The sequence below is a fragment of the Dermochelys coriacea genome, chromosome 1 (assembly GCF_009764565.3).
Source record: "Dermochelys coriacea isolate rDerCor1 chromosome 1, rDerCor1.pri.v4, whole genome shotgun sequence".
Classification (NCBI taxonomy): domain Eukaryota; kingdom Metazoa; phylum Chordata; order Testudines; family Dermochelyidae; genus Dermochelys; species Dermochelys coriacea.
In genome coordinates this window covers 165,554,469-165,575,807 of record NC_050068.2, presented here as the reverse complement: position 1 = coordinate 165,575,807, position 21,339 = coordinate 165,554,469, and the positions used below count along the sequence as shown (strand labels likewise).

General features: G+C 39.8%; 1 protein-coding gene across 2 annotated transcripts in view; it reads right to left on the bottom strand.

The window, feature by feature from the left end:
* URB1 (URB1 ribosome biogenesis homolog) overlaps positions 1-21,226 on the bottom strand; it is a 70,504-nt gene extending 49,278 nt beyond the window's left edge. For both annotated transcript variants that reach the window (XR_006279198.1, XM_038413470.2), the window contains exons 1-12: positions 20,995-21,226; positions 19,569-19,708; positions 17,150-17,301; positions 13,694-13,826; positions 11,472-11,568; positions 10,219-10,304; positions 8,398-8,523; positions 6,336-6,466; positions 4,719-4,914; positions 3,136-3,273; positions 2,545-2,718; positions 1,705-1,849 (exon numbers count right to left, since the gene is read on the bottom strand). Coding sequence is in view for 1 of the 2 variants with exons in the window: in XM_038413470.2 (XP_038269398.1) it covers positions 1,705-1,849; positions 2,545-2,718; positions 3,136-3,273; positions 4,719-4,914; positions 6,336-6,466; positions 8,398-8,523; positions 10,219-10,304; positions 11,472-11,568; positions 13,694-13,826; positions 17,150-17,301; positions 19,569-19,708; positions 20,995-21,124 (1,648 nt within the window). In the remaining variant the exon portion in view is untranslated. The remainder of the gene's footprint in view (positions 1-1,704; positions 1,850-2,544; positions 2,719-3,135; positions 3,274-4,718; positions 4,915-6,335; positions 6,467-8,397; positions 8,524-10,218; positions 10,305-11,471; positions 11,569-13,693; positions 13,827-17,149; positions 17,302-19,568; positions 19,709-20,994) is intronic.
* Positions 21,227-21,339: the final 113 nt, after the last annotated feature.

The following is a 21,339-nucleotide window of genomic DNA, read 5'->3' as shown; positions in this document are numbered from 1 at the left end:
ATTAAAACACTGTGTGATTTACTTATTAACCAATCAGGAGGTTTTTACTATGTTATCAGCCAATTAAGTTATCAACTTGCGCTAAGTTATTAACTTATTTGCTGTGAGAATAATATATTTTATTATGGTATATTTCAATATACACACATACTAAATATTTCCCCTGTCATTCATACTACTGTGGCTTTTGGGGGTAATGTTGATTGCTAATTTGGCTCCTGAACCACAGAGGTCTGAGTATCACTGCTCTAACCCACACTGTGAATTATTATTTGTATTATCAGTAGCATCCACTACGAGCTAGGATCTGTCCAGCTGACTAATAAAAAGAAGCAGAACTGGATGCATACCTCTTTTTCTGTATAAATATTTATACTTTTAAATCTGGATTAGTTTATCAAATTCTTACATGGGGAACTGTGATTTTAAAATCTGCCTGTAAAGTGCCCCACACATATGAAGATACAACCTCTTCTCTTAAAAAGCATACAATCTATATCATCCATCAATCTCTAAAGTTGAATGTCAGAAAGAAATAGGAAAACAAAGAATCCAGCTAACCAATATATTTGCTTTTTGTCACTGACACTGGGTACATTGGTGTTTGATATGCAGTACATACTGGAAGTGTATCACCATTTATTTCAGCTAAGGTTTCTCTCTCCCCTGCTGTTGTTTTTTAAATAATAATCTCCAAATATGAAGCCTTAGAAGGAGACCACTGGGTATCTGTAAGATGTGCAGCAGGTACAACAAACACCATCATTCACATACAGCAGCCATCCACTTAAAAGCAAAAGGCATTTCAGCAGCCTAAACTATTTTTCTGGTTTATTGACAGCTGAATTGATGCGAGGCTGCATAAAGGCAAATTGTTGTACAGCTGCAAGTGGAAGTAAATAAATACAGAGTAAAAATAGCTGACCGATTCTTTACAACATTTTTTTCCCCGTCGGCCAGCATTTCCCAAAAAATGGAACATCCTCTTGCTGCCCCCCCCCCCCCCGCCCCCAGCAAGTGTTAAAGGCTAGATGGGAAGATGAGGACACATCTCTCAACTGTTATCTACACTGTCAGTTTACAGTTTTTAAAAAATGAAATCTCTAGCTGTAATGGCTGCAAAGAAAATCTTGAAAACATGACCTGTGAGTAACTGATGCAGCAGAGCCTATCTCAGTTTGCAGAGAGCCTGAAACAACTGCTTTTTAGATGTGAACTGCCCAGTTTGTTAAGATTGGCCTCTGATTTAGCACCTATCACGATACTTGAAGTGTCAATATTATTAACTGTTTCACTGCTCACAAAACTCCTATGAAAGGAGAGGAAGTTTCATATTGTGAAAAGCTACACAAGCATTTCTCTCATCATGGGACATGCCACCCTGGGAGGGCACAAAGTAAGAATGGGTGCACAGAAGACAAATCAATTAAGACATGTAGGCCATTAGCAATACTTGGCTAGGCTACAGGGGGCACGACTGGTTTCATTTTCCTGTAGAGGGACTCAGTTTTAAAAAAAGTTGGAACACAGCTATAGACAAAGGTCCTTACTAAAGGACCAAACTGACTGCATACCGAATACCAAGGATAAAATGCAGGCTCCAATGAAATGGTGGCAAAACTTCCATTGACTTCAATGGGGCCAGGATTTCACCACAACTGTTTATATACATATAGGATGCTATGCCTACAAATATTTTCCTACCGTGTTGTTCATTGGTTTCTGTGATCTCAGTCATTTCCTCCTCAGTGGAAATGGTGTCTTCCCTTCTCTTTCCATCATGTTGTTCTCTCTCTTGTTTTAGAAGTGACTGCCAGACCGCCACTATGCTGTTCATGTCGGGTAAAAGCTAAAAGGCAATATATATATATATATATATGTGTGTGAGAAAAAAACCAAAAGCTCTTCAGTGCTGCACAATGCTGTAATGTTGCAAATATTCCTAACACTGAGAAGGAGAATTGCTTACACGATGCAATCTGAATACAGACTGAAATCAGATTTTTATTTTCAACTCTGCAGAGAACAAACATATGAAAGAAGAACACTGTATTAAAAACAGATATGAAAAGTTACCAAGTGCTTAGCATTTTTTGGCTGTCTGGATTTCAATGTAATAAACATTTTCAAACCAAGGACCAGTTTCTGCTATAGATCACCAGCGTGTAAATCTGGATGAACTCCATTGACAATAATTTACTTAAAGGAAGTGTAGAATTTGGCCCCAAATTATTAAAAAGTTGCTCTTAATTTTAATAGTTTTCCTCAGTACTAGCACACCAGTTGCCAATGTTATTAATTCATTTTAGAACAGAATTTTTTTTGGCATTTCCACTGACCAGATTTATTAGCTACCATGATGTACTACAGCACTGGTTATTAACACTTAATAAAAATGTCTATAAAATACCTAGGAACTTTTGAGTCTTGGATCCCAGGATACAATAAATCAGGGGCAGAGTGCCCCAGTGCACCAGAGCAGTTATCTGCTGCAAATGTGTAATTCTAGGCCCTTGTCATTTTTTAATACTTTCTATTTTGTACCTTGCTAAGGGCTTCTCTGTACAGTTGGACAAATTCCTGCATCATCAATGGAGTGTAGATTTCTGACTTTTGCCATATTTTCTCATTCAAACAGTGCTCAATATTTTTCAGGGCTCTTCTCAAAATAGTTGACATAAGGGACAAGATGGTGTGTTTCACTGTTTTGCTGGGTAACTAAAAGAAAGAGAAGCAGAATTAACAAAGTTACAGTGCTTTTTCCCTATCCATTGTATTCAAACTACTTATTTTGGCGTATATGTCGAAACTTGTAAACAAAATTTTTTCTTAAAACGTGGGTTGGGTTCTTTTACTGCATGCATTCTCACTGCATGCGGTAGAAGAAAAAACACCAGCCCTTACAGCCAGTGAGCATTTGTTCAGCTGTAGCTTACAAGAAGTTAACAGAAGCAACGATCAGTGCGACTTAAATACATGTTTAAGTGCTTTCTTGAATTGGGGTCACTATTTGGAGCATTCGGCATAAAAACTGATAATTACTTGATTTTAAGTTACTTGGATGATCACCTTTCACACTCTTAATCCTAAAGAGGTTATTTGGGAAAAGCCACCCTGAGACAATAAAACACTTACATTTAATCCTTGGGTGAAAATAGTTTTATTGCACACCACAGGAACTGTTGTTACCATCACCATAGAAAGCAATCTAGGGAGTGGAATAAACTCTGCAGTTTTAAATGAGTTGGAAATCTCTGGTTGAGCCTCATAGATCTGAAATAAAAATGATAGCGTTTAACCAAGACTGATGTAATAGTGTGGATTTGCAGCCAATTCTATAGAACACATTACAAACACAATATTATTTGTCAAAGGTTACTAACAACAGTACTAAATGTCAGGTTCCACACAAAGAGAAGGGCACTCAAAAGTTCACCACAAAGCATACATACTTAAAACACAGTCATTCTGCAATGAGGATTAGTAATGAATAGTAGTATATCCTGCAGAGAATACATCAACTTTATGTTCAGTTATACAGGAAACCTGCAAAAAATTTGCCTATTATCCTTGGAAGCCCTGCTCTATTCAATAGATGACACTGTATACACCACTCAGCTATTTTAAGATAAAAAAAAAAAATACATAGGAGTATACAGCAAGGACAAAAGGATTCTCTAGCCATTTCTTGTTGTGTCTTGAAAATCAAAATCCTCACTGGGATTCTTCTCACAGACTGTAATGCCAACTCCTTCTTTCCCAATTTAGCTAAATGTTTATACCTCTTTCTACTCCCAGAATGGCCTTTTACCAAATGACCCTTTACCAAATGACCTTATCACTCACTTTACATCTACACTTCTCAAAGCTGCCATGGCTCCCAGCCACAGTTCATTTTACTCAGCGTTCACAGAAAACAGGATGCTACTTTTTTCTTTACCATCTTCAACATTTATTTTACAACATCCTGCCTCTTCTTTCCTAACATAACATCAATTACTGAAGGTATTTCAGAACCCTTATGTCCTTCCTGTTTAGATCATTTAAACCACAAAAAAGTTTACCTTCTTTGTAGCTGGACCTTTGGATATGGTTTGATTTTTAAAATAAATTAATTTAAAGTAAGTGCCTTGCTGCCTTTTTGGTGAGGGAACATCACTAAACAGTGTGTGTACACAGCTGGGAACACACTACATCTTCATCCACTAGAGCCTCAGCTTAGGCACATTCTCCTCTGACACCAAATTACTGTTTCTTTCAAATCAGAGGCTAGATCCTCAGCTGGTGCAAATCAGTTTAGCTTTACTGAAGTCAACAGAGCATTCTCAATTTACACCAGCTCAGGCCAAGATCTTCAATTTGAAGTCACACACAAAAAATTATTTCCACAATATAACTGACTGGGCCCATGTATTGCATGGCACCCCAAGAGTGGTAAATTTTGCACCGTACTAACAGTACAGTACTTAGAATGTGCTGCAAGACCCAGCTGTAAGAGGTGGAGTTAAGGGCAAATTATTCAATATAGCATTGAATTTCCTTGTTAAGTGGCTTTCGGTAGGCCATGAGTGTTTGAATTTTCTGTCATTTGTATTCCACAATCATACAAAATAATAGTACTTGTTTAAACAAAAAAATGTTCATCTTTTTAAAAAAAAAGCCTCAAAACCGGGCTTTTCCATATACAGAAAGCACGCATTTTTCCATCTCTCTCTTACCTTTTTTAGCAATTTGATATTGTCTAACCAGGTGGACTTCAGTCTGGGAATGAAGGAATATTGGGTTTCCTTAAAGTATTTATTCAGTAAATCTGGGCACACTTTAAGAATATTCACCATAAGTTCAGCAACCATCTCATCCTCTGTAGCAGTTTTTAAATTCAGCAGAAAGCGCAGAAGCACCAAATTTCCTCCTCTATAAAGACAAATTGGGGGGGTGGGGGGTCACAATTTTAATATTTTTAAGTACTCCACTAGTTCGGTAACTCCAGTATTAATAATGTTAAAATGCAAGAGGTCAAATTCTGCTCTCCTCTCATTTTTGCTGGTGTAAATCCAAAGTGACTCCACTGACATTAATAGAGTCACTCTGGATTTATATTGGTGTAACTAAGAATAGAATATAGCTGACGGTCTCTTACATAATGTACTGTAGCTAAAACAGAACCCTCACTGAAACATTCCAAAAAATATTCTAACCAAATTTCACAAACTTGAAAACATAGAATTATAGCATTATATTAAACTGGAAAATATTTTTCTGTAACCCCCCCTTATGAAGATAGATTCTTTTAAAATCTGGTTTTCATTTTAAAATCTGTTCAGTTGTGGCATTACAGATGGCTTCTTCTAAATGACCCTGAGACAAGTGAGAATGTTGTAAATGCCAAGGGAATAGCTCTTCAAATTTTGCTCCTCCAAAGCAAGAAAACAATTTGCGTGAATATAAGAATTATAAATGGACTTCAGCCACTGGTTTGTCTAACAATGAAGCACTACATCACTGTACCCGCCTCCCTCCATGGAAACATAAAAGCTTAGATTATTTTCCCTGTTGTTCATAAACTGGATGCATAAGTATTTTAGCCAGTAAGCCAACAGTGACTGTGAGACAAATGAAAAACCTGGTCAGGTGTTATGAACCAAATTCCGGTGCCACTGAAGTCAACATCAAAACTCACATTACATTTAGGGGGACAAGGATATGTATATGTAGTTCTATAAGCAGCAAGTTAAAATAGATACTTCGGCATGGTAAGGTCTACATTAGCAATTTCATCTTTGTTACTTTATGATAACATAAATGATCTGAAGTTTGGAAAAAACACCTTACAATGAAAGACTTAAAAGGTACTTAATCTATTTAGCTTCTCAAATACCTGATGGTTAAGAGGTAACTTAATCAGAGTCTATAAGAACCCATGCAGTCTATAAATCACAGTCTATACATACCTGATCCTAGAGGGATCTCTAATTTAGCAGACAAAAGTATAATGAGATCCAATGGCTGGAAATTGAAGCTTAAAAAATTCAAACGGAAAACATTTTTAAACAGGGAGGGTAATTATTGGAACAGATTCCTAAGGGATGTGGTGGATTCTCCATTACTTGAAATCTTTTAATTGAAATTGGATGTCATTCTAAAACACATGACTTAGTTCCACCCAGTTATTGAGCTCAATCCAGAAATTACTGAAAATCTATGGCCTGTGTTATCATGTGGTCAGACCAGATGACTAGAATGGTACCCTTCTGGCCTTAAAAATCTATGAAATACAGATTGGAAACCCAATACCCACCCCCAATATATATAGACAAGAAGCACTGGTAATTCACCTGCCAGACGTGCCAAGGCTTCGGTCATAGAAATTAATGCCATGTTTCAGAGAACAACACAGGTCCATTAAGAAGTTATGAACCAGTTCTCTTACCATGACCTTTCCTGCCTCCTCAGGATCTAGAGTAATCTACAAAGTACACGAGAATTGTAAAAAACAAACATTTTAATTGTTAGTTTAATGAAAGAAAAATCTTACAACAAATTCACTTTTATCTGTATTTTATACAGCTTGATTTATACACAGACAACTCTTACTTCACTCACTTTGGTTTTTGGTTAAGATAACAAGGCAAGTTTTAACCTGTGTATTAAACACATTCAATAATATAGGATTCCTTCTATTCATAGGACTCAAATTGCATACCTTGGGAGTGTTTTTATTAATTACAGGGCACTTCTTGGGCTTTCTGGCAAGAAATAGGGATAGTAAAAAGAACCAGGCTAGATGAACAAAGAGAAAAATGAAGCTAAATAGAGATGCAAGTATCTCACTTTTATAAAGGGATTATGACCAAACAATGTGCCGGCACCATAAAAATTAAGATTTCAAAATTAATTTGAAATGTCTACTTTCAGTCTTACTACTAAGAATCAGTGCAAGAAAGCGGTCATAGAAATCACAGACGCTAACAGCATGAAGCATACAAAACAAACAACATGTTCCTTGGATCAATTCTGGGTCAAGATGTTGGCCACACCAAGAACAATTTTAATACAGCACATGAAAGATGGATAGCTACCAATATCCTGTACATGCTAACTCTTCAGGGATGAAAAAAAACCATGAATTCCATTACAGATACAGCAAAAAAAAAAAAAAAAAATAAAAAAAAATGAGAGACCAGACCAGGTCAGTGACTGATTACTTTAACTCTTTAGATATGGCAGAGTTTAAGACTTCTGCAAATGCAAAATTCATTGTCAAGTTATTGTTGGGAAATCACAAAACCTGCTGACAAAGCAGCAGTTTGATCCACATAGCAACAGCGTGAAACGCACGTAGAGTCATATGTGTGCATGGCTCTGTACTAGACACTTAATGGAAACAGGTCCTTGCCAGGAGTTTACAGGCTTCTTATAACCTCAACTTAATTACAGTAGGTACCAGGATAGGAGCTGACAAAGCGACAGCCCATTAATGGTAGAACTTTTCATGGAGAGAGTGGTCTTTTAAAATCTATGGATACTGATATAAAGACCTGATACAAAGCCCATCAAAAGCAATGGGAGTCTTTCATTCCATTCCAGAAGATTCCCATAGGCACTAAGACAATTTAGATACCCTACATCTCAGATATTTCCATTACACAAAAGTGGAACTAAAAGATAACAACACGTGCAATTCTTGTTATGCAGAGTAAAAACAAGTGACGTACGCAGCAGCAATGCAGTGCTAGCAGGTATTAGGTTTAATGAGTTGAGTCATTCTTCTGAAAGACAGTTTTATACAAGCATAACTTCTTTTGCTGAGGGAAGCAAGAGCAGAATCAGTCCGAGAGATGAGACTTCTCTTTATTCCGGGGCATTATTTCAGAGTCAGCCCAGTCTGATGTATGGAAACTGGGTACATGGAAAGGGTATTGAGAGAGGCACTGCACATTCTAGCCTTTGCTCTCTCCTACTTCATCTTGCCCTAATGCAGGGAGGAAATTCTTCCCGACAGCCAAGCAGAGAAGAATGCTGAAGTATCAACATACCTCAAAGGCAGCACTTCTGCTCTGGAGCTCCAGAAATTGGGAGACAGAAAAGAGAGCCCCCTCAAAGCAGCATGATGGTAGAGGTCCCTCCACACCTTTCAGGCAATCAGAAAAAAGGGGCAGCCCTACTGCCACTCATCGTACGACTGAAGCACTAGTAGTCCAGCCCAGGGAAGTCGTTTGTTGGTTTATTTAAAGCATGGCTCTCTCTCCTCTTCTTGGGATCATAAATAGAGGGAGCCCTAGCCTCACCTGTCTATTTCTCCTGTTTGTAAGCCACACAGATTCAAGCAAGGAGAGTGAGGAAAGAGGTACAGGAAAGGGAGTTAGGAGAAACATCTCACAAAAGAAATTACCAGACCTTGACAGCCTCAGTCCTGACATCGGTAATCCCATTCCAACGGTAAAGAGAAGCAATGTGACTTAACACTTCCACAGTAAAAAAGCGCACCTTCTGCGTCTTACTGATACTTTTATTTTGAACCACCTGAAAACAATAAAAAGAAAGTCTTTCGTGTATTGCAAATTACAACAAAATGGAAAATAATCATCTCCATCACACCTTGCACTCGTATTGCTTTTGCACAGCTCCCTCTCCTCTACTAGAGCAAAAGTGTTTCCCCTTTTCTCCTTGGCTTGGGGAAGCAGCCCTCTCCCACTGCTCCTCTTCCTTCTTGGCTAGTGTACCATGAGCAGCCTCTCCTGTTTCAATCTACTTTAAGCACAGAGCATATTAAGGAGCTGCCTGCACCTCTGGAATGCCAAAACCCCATTAGCTCCAGACAAGGAACTGGAAAGCTGTTAGAAAAACTGGCAGAGCTTGCTAGCTGTGGAATGTGAAGAGGAGGGAGTGTTAGCTATACATGGAGTTTGTGTATGTTGGAAGCTCTACTCTGATTACAGGACCTGACAAAATCCACTGGGGGAAGCTGGCAAGAGTTGTTACCAGAGTAATCCAATGAATGCACCAAGCAGATGTTAGCAATGGAGACTGGTTTGTTCAAGGCTAAGACATAAGCTTTGCAGAATCAGACTCTTCTGCAGCTCTACAGAACCTGAGCTTCAAATCAGACCTTCAGGGGACCTATGTGACTTTTGGAGAACTAAGAGTTTTGGTTAAGCAAGATTTGGATAGCTGAGGCTTGTTTATAGCTTCATTTTTTTATTCCTGTTTTCCTTGTTAAATTGTAAACCTCGTGTATGATGTTATTAACACAACCATCATACATACCAGAAGAAGATATGCAACACAGACAAGCTAACAACGCAGGAGAAAAATTCATTTCTGGAACTCCCTGATTTCTAAGGTCCTGATTTTGCAATCATGATGCTAGTTTTTTTAAAGTTTAATTTAATGTAAGCAAAAGCACAGTTTTCACATATATTGTCAGTTACCCTTTCCTGTTAGATTTCTTCCATATGGAAAAGGGACAGAAGGGGCAACAGAGCTCAAAATGTGGAAACTGCTAATACACAAGGAGATGTGGCCAAAGCAGCTGAAGACAACTGATTCTACAGCAATTCTCAATTACTTCTGTTATCAGGCTTCCATAGCAGCCCAATCAGGAGACTCCCAGTGTCAACTGCAATCAGATTCAGACCTCAATAGTTATCTCTAGTCAGGAGGTCAGGATGAGGGATGCTATAGAACCCTATCAAGACTATGTCTTTAATTGGAAACCTATGGTAAAGATGCTTCACCCACCAGACAAGGACAATTCTCTGCACCCCATTTGCCCCAACAGCTCCCAATATGAAAGCAACATAAAATCTCTATTCCTTCTGGAAGTGAGGCAGTGTGTTCAAAAGGTAGATTTTTGAAGTAAAAGTAATAACTTATTGCGGATTGCCACCCCACTTCTCCAGGAGGTGAATGAGATGGAATGTGTGAGAAACGTAACATACAAGCATAATTAGCTTTTAAATTCAGCAGCTTGGTTACTTCATTTAAAATTCTACTTAAAAAATATCACATTACAAGCTTTAGCCCTGAGACAATTTTATGGCCAACATATAAACCCCCGATGAACAAGCTCAGCAACAGAAATGCTGATGATCCTTTGCAGCACAATGCCAGAGTAATAAATAGGTGTATATTCTTTGGGATTGCATTGCAAAGCTGTCTTCAGTAGCAAGAGAAACAGAAAGCAAGTGACAAAGCCATTTCAAGGGCATACCAGACCTTTGTTCCCAGCGTGGAAAGCAGAAGATTGATAGCAGAAACTTTATCTTCCTTTAATCCAGTCCTAAGAATATCTGGAATGAAATCTAAGAACATATTTCAAATGTTAGAGTCGTGATCTGAAGACAAGCAGCATTTGAATATGAAATTAATTTCAGGGAATTTGTTCTTGTTTGTCTACAATGTCATGTCACATGTCAACATCTCTGTGTTGTTTTTAAAGATGAACAAAAATACCAGTATTAGCATGCATGGTGAATAGATAATACAGTGATAAACAAACTGCTGTGACATTGCCTTTTATGAAATACTTATTGTAAGAATTATTAGCCAGTTAGCTTAGTTATTATTATTTAATATTTATATTGAGCTAGCGCCTAGAGACCTCAACCAGGTCAGAGCCCCACTGTGCTAGGCTCTGTGTAAATATATAGTTAATGACAGCCCCAGCCCTGAAGGACCTACAATCATTGAAGTCAATGGGATTAATTATAGGATCTGATCCAAGGCCCACTGAAATCAACAGGAATATTCCCATTCAATGAGCATTGGATCCAGTTTTTAGTACGTTAAGTCAAGTGTGTAGATAAGTCTTTTCAGAGGTAGACCCTAAATTAGCTAAAAACCCTGATTTCTTTTCTATTGCAGTTCTGTGAGCTATTCTATGTGGGGCTAGTATAACCACCTCTTCCTCAACATATGGGAGTTGTACAAACTCCCTCTGATGGCACTTCCCTGCAGAAGCCAAATGAAGAGATTAAGGGGTACAGCGGCCAGAGACAGTGGCCATTTAACCCAAGAACAATTCATTCAAAGGGCTTACATGGACCTTGCACAGGCTGTCTACACAGGAATTAATTTCACTGTGTTCAAAAACCAGATCTTGCCAAATATTTATCTTTAAAAGAAGGCAGCACATCCAATGTAATTACATTATGAACGACTTTTAAAGCCATAAAGTCTCCTGTCTTCTGATCTTTGTGGTTCTGAAGGTAGTATAAGTTTATTTATCGTTAATTGGGTCATCTAGGCCTTCCAATTTATCCTGCAGTCTCTTTGCAGTCAGCATAAGAAATACCATCACCATTATTTTCAGCCAGTACAGCCAAGTGTTTTGAAAAGCATAAGCTTATTTAAAGTTAATTTTTAAAAATGAATTTCCTTTGTCTTGTCAATGCTATGTAATTGGTTCATATTTTTAAACATTATCTTTAAAAGATACTCCTTTAACAAAAGCAGTAAGTGTGAAGTACCTTTTAACTCTAGCACTTGTACTAGGATAGTGTTGTCACCAGCAATTAAAAAGGAGAGAGCAAACTGAATATATGCCATACGGACATCTGGTCTCCCCTAAAAAAAAATTAAAAGACACTTTTAGCATATAACTTGTACACAATTGCAAAATTATTATGGCAGCAGTTAGTTATCATAAAATATGCAACATGTTTTATGTAAACACATCCGCAGTATATTAATCTGAAAAACTACATGAGTTTGTCAATCACAGTCTATTAACCTTTCATATCTTAGCATCTAGTTAGGAAGGCTGGTTGATTCACTAATTTTTCAATTTTGAATACCTGGGCTAGGTCACAAATGATAAGTGGTTTGGTGGTCAGACCCTAATCCCCATTTGTGCATATCACCAAAGCACCACAGATTGTTGCGCTATTCAAGACAACTGGCTGTCTCATAAGACAACCCAAGGACCAGACTAATAGGATGTTGTTGCTCAGGACCAATTTGTATTGGCAATGCTACTGAAACTGACAGGAGTTCTGTCTCCATAAAGGCCACAGGATCTGACTGTAAATTATGATTATTTTTAAAGATTAATTATTTAACTTCCACTTGGAAAATGAAATCCCTAGCCCGTTAGTGCAGTGTTTCTCAACCAGGGGTATGTGTACCCCTGGGGGTACTCAGAGATCTTTCAGGGGGTACATCAACTCATCTAGATATTCGCATAATTTTACAGCAGGCTAAATAAAAAGCACTAATGAAGTCAGTACAAACTAAAATTTCATAGACAATGACTTGTTTATACTGCTCTGTATACTGTACACTGAAATACAAGTACAATATTTATATTCCAATTGATTTATTTTATAATTAAATGGTAAAAAATGAGAAAGTAAGCAATTTTTCTGTAACATTGTGTTGTGACGTTTTTGTATTTTGATGTCTGATTTCGTAAGCTTTTAAGTGAGGTGAAACTTGGGGGTACACAAGACAAATCAGACTCGAGAGGGGTACAGTAGTCTGGAAAGGTTGAGAGCCACTGTGTTAGTGTACGTCATTTAAACTATATATAAAAATCCCCAAATAAAATATAATTACTGGAGTACAATGTGAAAAAACCTTCCCTTTAAAAGTGATTTACAAAAAGGGGGAAAGAAAAGAAATAGCAGTGGGGACATGAAAGATTTTGGGAGTTTGTTGGTTTTCTGCTTGATTTTTACATTAGAAATTCAGGTCTGATCTACACTGAGACACTCTTACAACTAGAGAACCAGTGAAATGATGACATCACAATAGAGTGAAATCTGAACAACTGAGACGAGGAGGAATTTTCAGGCATGTCTGAAACTCTGCTTTGGTTAATAATATCTAATTTACTCCCATGACTAATGAACACATTGTTAAATTAATATCCTGGATAAAGATTTAACACCCGAGTCCTTCAATTAAGATGTGAGAGTTCACAAAGGCAGCAAAACCAGGGAACACCAGACTAGACACTCCAGATAATTTAACATTAAAAAAAAACCTATTTTCCCCTAAAACCATTAGTTACAATTTCCAAAGCAGAGTGTAGTTTTTTCATAAATATTGGGTGAAATCCTAGCCCCACTGAAATTGATGGCAAAACTCCTATTGACTTCTACAGGCCAGGATTTAACCTGTTGATTTTAGAACTGGACAATTTCCATCCCTCTGAAACATAAATTAAAAGCATTAAAACATTGCCTTTGCCTTCATTCCATTCTAGCCTTAAAAGATCTTGCCTATGGCCACCAAACCACATAATAAGCCATGATGCAGTTTCATGACAAACTAGGCCACCCAATACTATGACAACAAAACTCAACCTGTTTTCCCCATGGCATTATAAACTTTAGGTGCTCCACTTCATCAGGGTAGCAGAGATCAAGCAGGCATAGAAATGAAATGAGCAACTCCCATGTGCCAGGACTATGTTATACAAGATCTCCCATAATGACAGACACTTAGAAACATCCATGACCTCTGGATGTTTCCCATTTAAGTGAATGGGAAACTCTTCAGAGATCAGGGCTAGTACCTATTATAAACAATCAGACAGAAAAGGGGAAGGAAGAGGTGGAGAAGCAGTAGTGCATGAAAAGACAGTGGAGTCGCATTAGCACGTTTATTTTAAAAAATTAGCAAAAGTAAACCGAAGATACCTCCATGCCATATCATCTGAACCCTGCAGTAACTTTGCTCACTTTACCTTTTTATCTCTTTTCTTCACTAATCCAGGCAGGAATTTATTATTAAAATCAAAATGGCTATAGACATCCCTTGCAGAGTCTGGCCCCTGTGCCACCATGGCCGACAGCAAGGTGAGGCATACTCGAGCCATCCTATGTGAATAAATAGGGGGGAAATTAATGTTATTGAAGGAATGATGGTTACACGGACGTTATAATGTGAGATTTATACCTCTCAAATCATCCAGCCACAACTTCCACAAAAGTCAGTGGGAGTTGCAGGCACAGAGCAGCACTCTGATTCTGTCCCAACGTGAATAAGCAAGCAGTCAGGAAAGCTAAGCTCTAACCACATTGAACCTGATCCTGTATTCCTGTTGCATGCAAAGCTCTCGCAGTATATGGGAGCTACGGCTCAATAAGGAATGCAAGATCCAGCATCTTTATAAAGCAACCAGAGTTATTAATTTAGGAAAAATGCATGTGACTTTTCCCTAATTCACACAGAATTCTGGCCAATCTTATTTTCATATTGACTGTTTTAAAATGTGTGTTTCTCTCAGATCAAGGCCCTGAGCCTGCAAATTCTTATGTATGTGCTTAACTTTAGTATGGGGAGCAATGCCACTGGAACTACCCCTGGCAGGAACGTTAAGCACCAACGTAACTGTTTATAAGATCGTGGCCTTAATTCATTCCTATAAAATTGTTTGTATTATTATTTTCTTTGTTAAAGAATGCAGTGAGCTGTAGCTCACGAAAGCTTATGCTCTAATAAATTTGTTAGTCTCTAAGGTGCCACCGGTACTCCTTTTCTTTTTGCGAATACAGACTAACACGGCTGCTACTCTGGAACCAGAAAAAGAGCTGTGTTCCTGTCACTGGATCAAACCCTGAGGTCCTTACTCAGTTTTCATTTAAATTTTATATTCAGTCCTTACTCACGCACTAGAGTGGAAGTCTATCTGAGTAACGAAAGAAAAAAGTCAGAGGTACTGATGTAGAGGGAGTAGGCACAAGGGAATTTACATCTACATTGTTCCTATCTACTCAGCTTACACACACACAAATATACTGGGAGGCTGGATGTTGATTTTCCAGAACAAGGGGGAGAGCGCAAGAAATGAAGGCTCCAATCCCTGCATCCACTGATGTCAATGGGATTTTGCTGTTAACTTCAAAACTGGGGCCATAAGGGCCCGATTCTGCAGACCTTACTGATGTGCGAAGACATGCCATTATTAATGGCTGCAGGATCAAGCCCTAAAGTTCCAATATTGAAACGTTATCATGCATAAAAAATCTTGAGGAGATGCATACGAAGCAGAGATCCTGCCTCCATATGCCACAACAACATGACCTCTTTATGCTTCAGCTGGACAACATACGTTCTCAGCAAATTATTCTAATCATTAAATTCTATGCCCTGTTGGTGCAACGGGCACATGAAAATAATTGTTTTGTGACTGCCAAACCCCTGGGCCTTTCCATTTGGCCAATGTAGCTATTAAAAGTCAAAACACCCTATCTGAAATTCAACAGAGCAGTTTCCCTTAGGCAAGCTCTGGAAGGATTTCTCCAATAGCTGTATTTTGGGGTCATTACTATGAGGGTACATTATTTCGTTCGTACTGTTATTGGAGCCATGTTGATCCCAGGATATTAGAGAGACAAGGTGGGTGAGGTAATATCTTTTATTGGATCAACTTATGTTGGTGAGAGAGACAAGCTTTCACGCTTACACAGAGCTGACGAAGAGCTCTGAATGCCAGAGACAGGGTCCCTGAACCAATAAGCACCTTCCCTCATCCAAATGACATACTGGGATGTAAAGCAAGAACCACCCTCCAAACCTCAACTGCCATGGAGGGACAAGGCAGAAAAAATGGTTGTTGAAGTATCTCCTTTGGACTTATGTTATAAATAAATTAAGAAATAAATTCCATCAAAAAAATTAGTTGTCACATTTAAGAGACAGGAAAAGATGTCGAAGAAAAGTTGGGCTAACGGAGAAATTATATTACAAATGTGACGATATTTTGTGAAAGGACTAGGAAAAAGAAGCAACAATCAAACTCAACATTTCTTGCCATCACCATGATACAGTAACTCCACACTTAAAGTCGTCCCAGTTAACGTTTTTCATTGTTATGTTGTTGATCAATTAGGGAACATACTCCTTTAAAGTTGTGCAATGCTCCCTTCTAACGTTGTCTGGCAGCTGCCTGCTTTGTCCACTGCTTTCAGAAAGAACAGCCGGTTGGGGGCTTAGAACCAGAGTGGACCAACAGCCCCCCTATTAGCTCCCCGCTCCCCTAAGTTCCCTGTGTGGCAGCCACCCAGCAGGCTACCAATTGCCGGGCAGTTCAGCTGTCCCTCCCCCCACTGCCCTGTGCTGCTCCCAGGAGCCTCCTGCTTGCTATGCAGGGGCGGGGGAAGAGGGGAGCTAATGTCAGAGTCTTCCACTCCCCCCTGTTCCTGCCCCTCGCTTACCCCCTCTTCCATAGAGCGGGGGAAAGGGGGGACGGACACGACAGGGCTCAGGATGGAGGGAGCATGCTGGCAGCAGGGGCTGTCTCAACTTGCTGATCTACTTAAAAAGGCAGTGTACTTAGAGTGGAGTTAGCGTACTTAAAGGGGCAATGTGCATCTCTCTCTCACACAAACAGGGTGTGCGTCTCTGTCTGCCATGCTGGCTCCCCTCCCTCCATTTGTGCTGCCTTGCAGAGTGTGAAGCTACATTAACAATGTATTAACCCTCGAGGGCTCAGCTGTTCTAGTTCATCATTTAGCAGTAAGGCATTCCCTGGGAAATATCCCACCCTCTTCCACACACTGACTTTACCACCTCAACCAAGCTTCACAATCGTCATTGCTGCATACAGTATTAAATTGTTTGTTTAAAACTTTGTGTGTGTGTGTGTGTGTGTGTGTGTGTGTGTGTGTCTGTCTTTTGTCTGGTGAAAATAATTTCCCTGGAACCTAAACCGCCCCTCCCCCATTTACATTAATTCTTATGGGGAAATTGGATTCGCTTAACATCGTTTTTCTTAAAGTCAGATTTTTCAGGAACATAACTACAACATTAAGCGAGGAGTTACAGTATTCTGCTCAGCTTCGGTGAGCAATAGAAAAGGAAACCTCTCTCTGTGCCTCCCTGGCACCTAAAGCAGTTTCATACCACAAATGACGTAGTTAGGGTAAACAAAGCAAGCAGAGGAAGAGAATGGAAAATTACAGACTTAGCTAAAGTCAAGTGCAGCTCTACTCCCTGCAGCATTCCTGCGAACATTTATATGTATGTGCCTAAGTTTATACACTGTGAGCAGTCCTCCTAAAGTCAGTGGGACTCTGCATATTGCAAACAGTTCAGCACATGCTTAGGTCTTTTTGCAGGATGGTGGCCCAAGGCAGCATATTGCGACTGTGTCAGAGCAACCAGCACAGGTTCGCATTCTGGTATGCAGTAGACTTACCTGTGACTTTCAGAATACAAAGCAGCATAGATTAATCTCATGTAGCTATTAATCAACTTCTTTACTATGTTCATCCCCACAACAGAAAAATGGGACAGGTCACTTGCTGTTCTCAACAAGATGGCTTCCAAAGCTTGAAAAATTAACAGCATCTGCAAAGTTCAGAGATATTTTAAAATATTGTTACCATTACTTTCCTCAAATATCCCTATACAAGCAAATATAATAGAATATATAAATAAATATAAAATAAAATATATAGAAAATTAGAACAGTAAACATCATAAATAATGAGTAACTGTGCAACAAGAGGAAATGCTTCCAAATATGAAACTCAAGGTAACACACTGATTCTCTTCCAGATGGTTAATACTGAAATAATGTGCTTGGACAGAGGCTTCCCATACTATGGTCTATGGATCACTACTGAGCAGCAGAGAGGTGGCTAGTCACATGGTACAACTCTTCTCCTTGTTTCCAGCTTCAAAAGTCATGAAATTCAGTGTTGACAACGGCAAGACAAAGTACATCAGAAAGAATCATTGGAACTATTCACACACTTACTGTATTCTAAAGTAGTTGTAACCAGTAAAGATTAAGACCTACGCCTCAATATGGACAGCACAATTAAAACACCTGCTCACAGTGCAGCAGCATTCAATAAAAGGAAACAAGATGCTAGGATGCACACATGGACAGAATGGAAAATAATATTCAAATATACAGTAGAACCTCAGAGTTACAAACACCAGAGTTACAAACTCACTAGTCAACCACACACCTCATTTGAAATCAGAAGTACACAATCAGGCAGCAGAGACCAAAAAAAAGGCAAATACCATATAACACAGTACTATGTTAAACGTAAACTACTAAAAACTAAAGGGAAAGTTTAAAAAAAAGATTTGACAAGGAAAGGAAACGGTTTCTGGGCTTGTTTCATTTAAATTAAGATGGTTAAAAGCAGCATTTTTCTTCTACACAGTAAAGTTTCAAAGCTATATTAAGTCAATGGTCAGTTGTAAACTTTTGAAAGAACAACCATAACGTTTTGTTCCGTTACGAACGACCTCGACTCCCAAGGTTTTCGTAACTCTGAGGTACTACTGTAATGCCATTATATACAGAGTTCAAAAAGGTTTCAGAGTAGCAGCCATGTTAGTCTGTATTCGCAAAAAGAAAAGGAGTACTTGTGGCACCTTAGAGACTAACAAATTTATTAGAGCATAAGCTTTCGTGAGCTACAGCTCACTTCATCGGATGCATTTGGTGGAAAAAACAGAGGAGAGATTTATATACACACACACACAGAGAACATGAAACAATGGGTTTATCATACACACTGTAAGGAGAGTGATCACTTAAGATAAGCCATCACCAGCAGCACCAGATCACTCTCCTTACAGTGTGTATGATAAACCCATTGTTTCATGTTCTCTGTGTGTGTGTGTATATAAATCTCTCCTCTGTTTTTTCCACCAAATGCATCCGATGAAGTGAGCTGTAGCTCACGAAAGCTTATGCTCTAATAAATTTGTTAGTCTCTAAGGTGCCACAAGTACTCCTTTTCTTTTTGAGAGTTCAAAAACTATACCTAAGCCCAATACTGCACTGAGCTCCTCACAGTAAAACCCTACATACACACACACACACACAACTCTACTGCTGCATCAGGGCCTTACAAATTTCAAACTCTGTGTTTTATTAGTAAGTGGAAGAATATCTACACAGCAAGCAGCTGACAAAGCAAGATACGATGTATACATAGTTTTGCTGTTATGTAGACAGAGAGAATACTTTATTAAAGTGATTGTTTATTGAAAGTTAAAAGGGGCTCTATCAACTTTAATCAGTTGTAAACAAACACTTCTTTACCTAAATTACTAATAATGCCTCAGATAATTAGCGGTAAGAGAGTTCTATAAATCCAGTTTATTGGTCACTATTTACATACTTGTTTACGTTTTGCATTTCTCTCAGCGCAGACAATAAGTTTTACCTTCTGGTTCTTAATGCTACAATAGCTGGATATCAAACTCTACAAAGGAAAGCTTATTTATCTAAAAACAAATGCTTTTATTAGATTTGTGTGTGCGCAAGTGTGTATAAACATTTCTATTGGTCTTGAGTTTTATAAAAGCTTTCCTTAACAAAATTCAAAGGCCCCAATACTACAGAGCTTGACTTCAATGGGACTATTCAGAATACATTAGGTTTAGCACATGTAAGAGGCTTTGCAGGACGTCTTTACGTTTTATGACAAAGTTATAACGCCACTGCCAATTTAACAACCGATTTTTCTGCTCCTCAGATCTCCTAATAAATGCTTTTATTCTGTGTTTATACTACAATTATTAAATGTTCTATTCAATGCACACTCTGCTGTCCATTACAAATGCAATGCATGTGGACAACTTACTTCACTTTCAGGCCTTCTTTCACCATCCAAAAGTCTGAATATTTCAGCACACTCCACAGAAATTTTTATATATCCCTCTACTACATCATATAGTTCAGTAGATGGTAATGTCTTAGCTGTGGAGATGAAGTTTTCTAAACCTGAAAGAAAATAAGCATTTACATCTGTAATCAAAAGCATGCTTTTCAAATGACAGATATAACCTTTATTCCAGCTTCACAAACTCTGCACATTGGATTATAATTTGCGAGGGTTCATGGGAGAAGTGCCTGATATGGAGTATGTGACATTCAGTGTGGGAAGAAACTTAGACCAATATCATCTATTTGTTAACGTTTTCTTTCTTGCTGTATATTCACCTGAGAGCTAGGCATATTATTGCCAATCCAAAGATACATCCACTAATATAGAATGGGAAAGTTATAAACACACAATGCAAAACCAACTACACTTCACTGAATAAATCCCCACAAAGGACAGAATTTATCCAAGAATATTTCTACCCTAAACACTGAATTACTTCATATTATTTCAAGCTCTTTAAACATGCAAAAACTGCAAAATAGTTTTAGAGAGTAATAAAGGTGCCCCCCCCCCTTTTCTTTTTTTGCATAAGAAACAGGAATACTTGTATACTAAAGAAAATACACATAAGGCACCCAATTACACCCAAGACCGCCTAGTGAAAAAGTAATATATAGAGAGAGAGAAAATACAAAATCTTTGTGAACAGTAACAGCAAGCAACCCACAGTACAAATGCAACAATAATTCATGTATCACTGGGGCACCTGCACTAAACAAGCTCCTAGGTGTGGGTCTCAATCTCCCCTCCCCGCAGGGATGGGCCATAATGCATAAAAGTGACATGAAGGGAACAGTAAGGCGCTTGGAGCAGCCCGGGGAGCACAGCACAGCAGAGCAGAGCACAGCACAGCACAGCACAGCACAGCACAGCTAAGCTAGACGGACACAGTAGCGATGCCCGGGAGCAGGGCAAGGGGCGAGCGCAGCAGGACCTGTTTCAGAGTAGCAGCCGTGTTAGTCTGTATCCGCAAAAAGAAAAGGAGGACTTGTGGCACCTTAGAGACTAACACATTTATTTGAGCGTAACCCTTCGTGAGCTACAGCTCACTTCATCGGATGCATTCGGTGGAAAATGCAGTGGGGAGATGCTCCCAAGCAGAACCTGAGCACACTTTGAAGAGCGCAAAGGCAGCCGCAGGAGGGGGCGATGGCCGGGGACAACTCAAAGAGCAGCATGGGGGCGCCCCACGCTGGGGCCCAGCCAGTGCCAGTTCAAAGGCGGCGGCGGCGGCGGCAGCACGGGGGGGTGGCAACGCCCCCGGCAGCGGCGACGGGAGCAGGCTCCCCCTGGGCAAGCACGTGCCAGCCCCCGCCCCAGCCCCGCTCCCGCCCCGGCTCACCCTGGATCGCGGTCTCGGGCTCCCGCAGCAGAGATTTGAAGTGGGTGCCCGTGAATTCCCCCTCCGCGCCGCGGGCTCGCTTGGCCTCCGCCGGGCCCGGCGCGGGGCTCTTTCGCTTAGGGGCGCCCATCGCGGCCGCCTCCAGGCTGCGCGCGGCGGCTACACGCGGCGGGCAGGCCCGGCCGGCGCTCTCCCGGAAGCCGCCCGCGTCCGCCGCCCTGCTCGGTCCTCTGGAAACTGCAGCCCGGGCAGCGCCGGGCCCCGAGCCGCCCAGCGCTGGCTGAAGAAGCCCCAGGCGGTCCCCCTGCCCTCCCTACGCCCCCTTGGACACCCGGCCCCATGCCC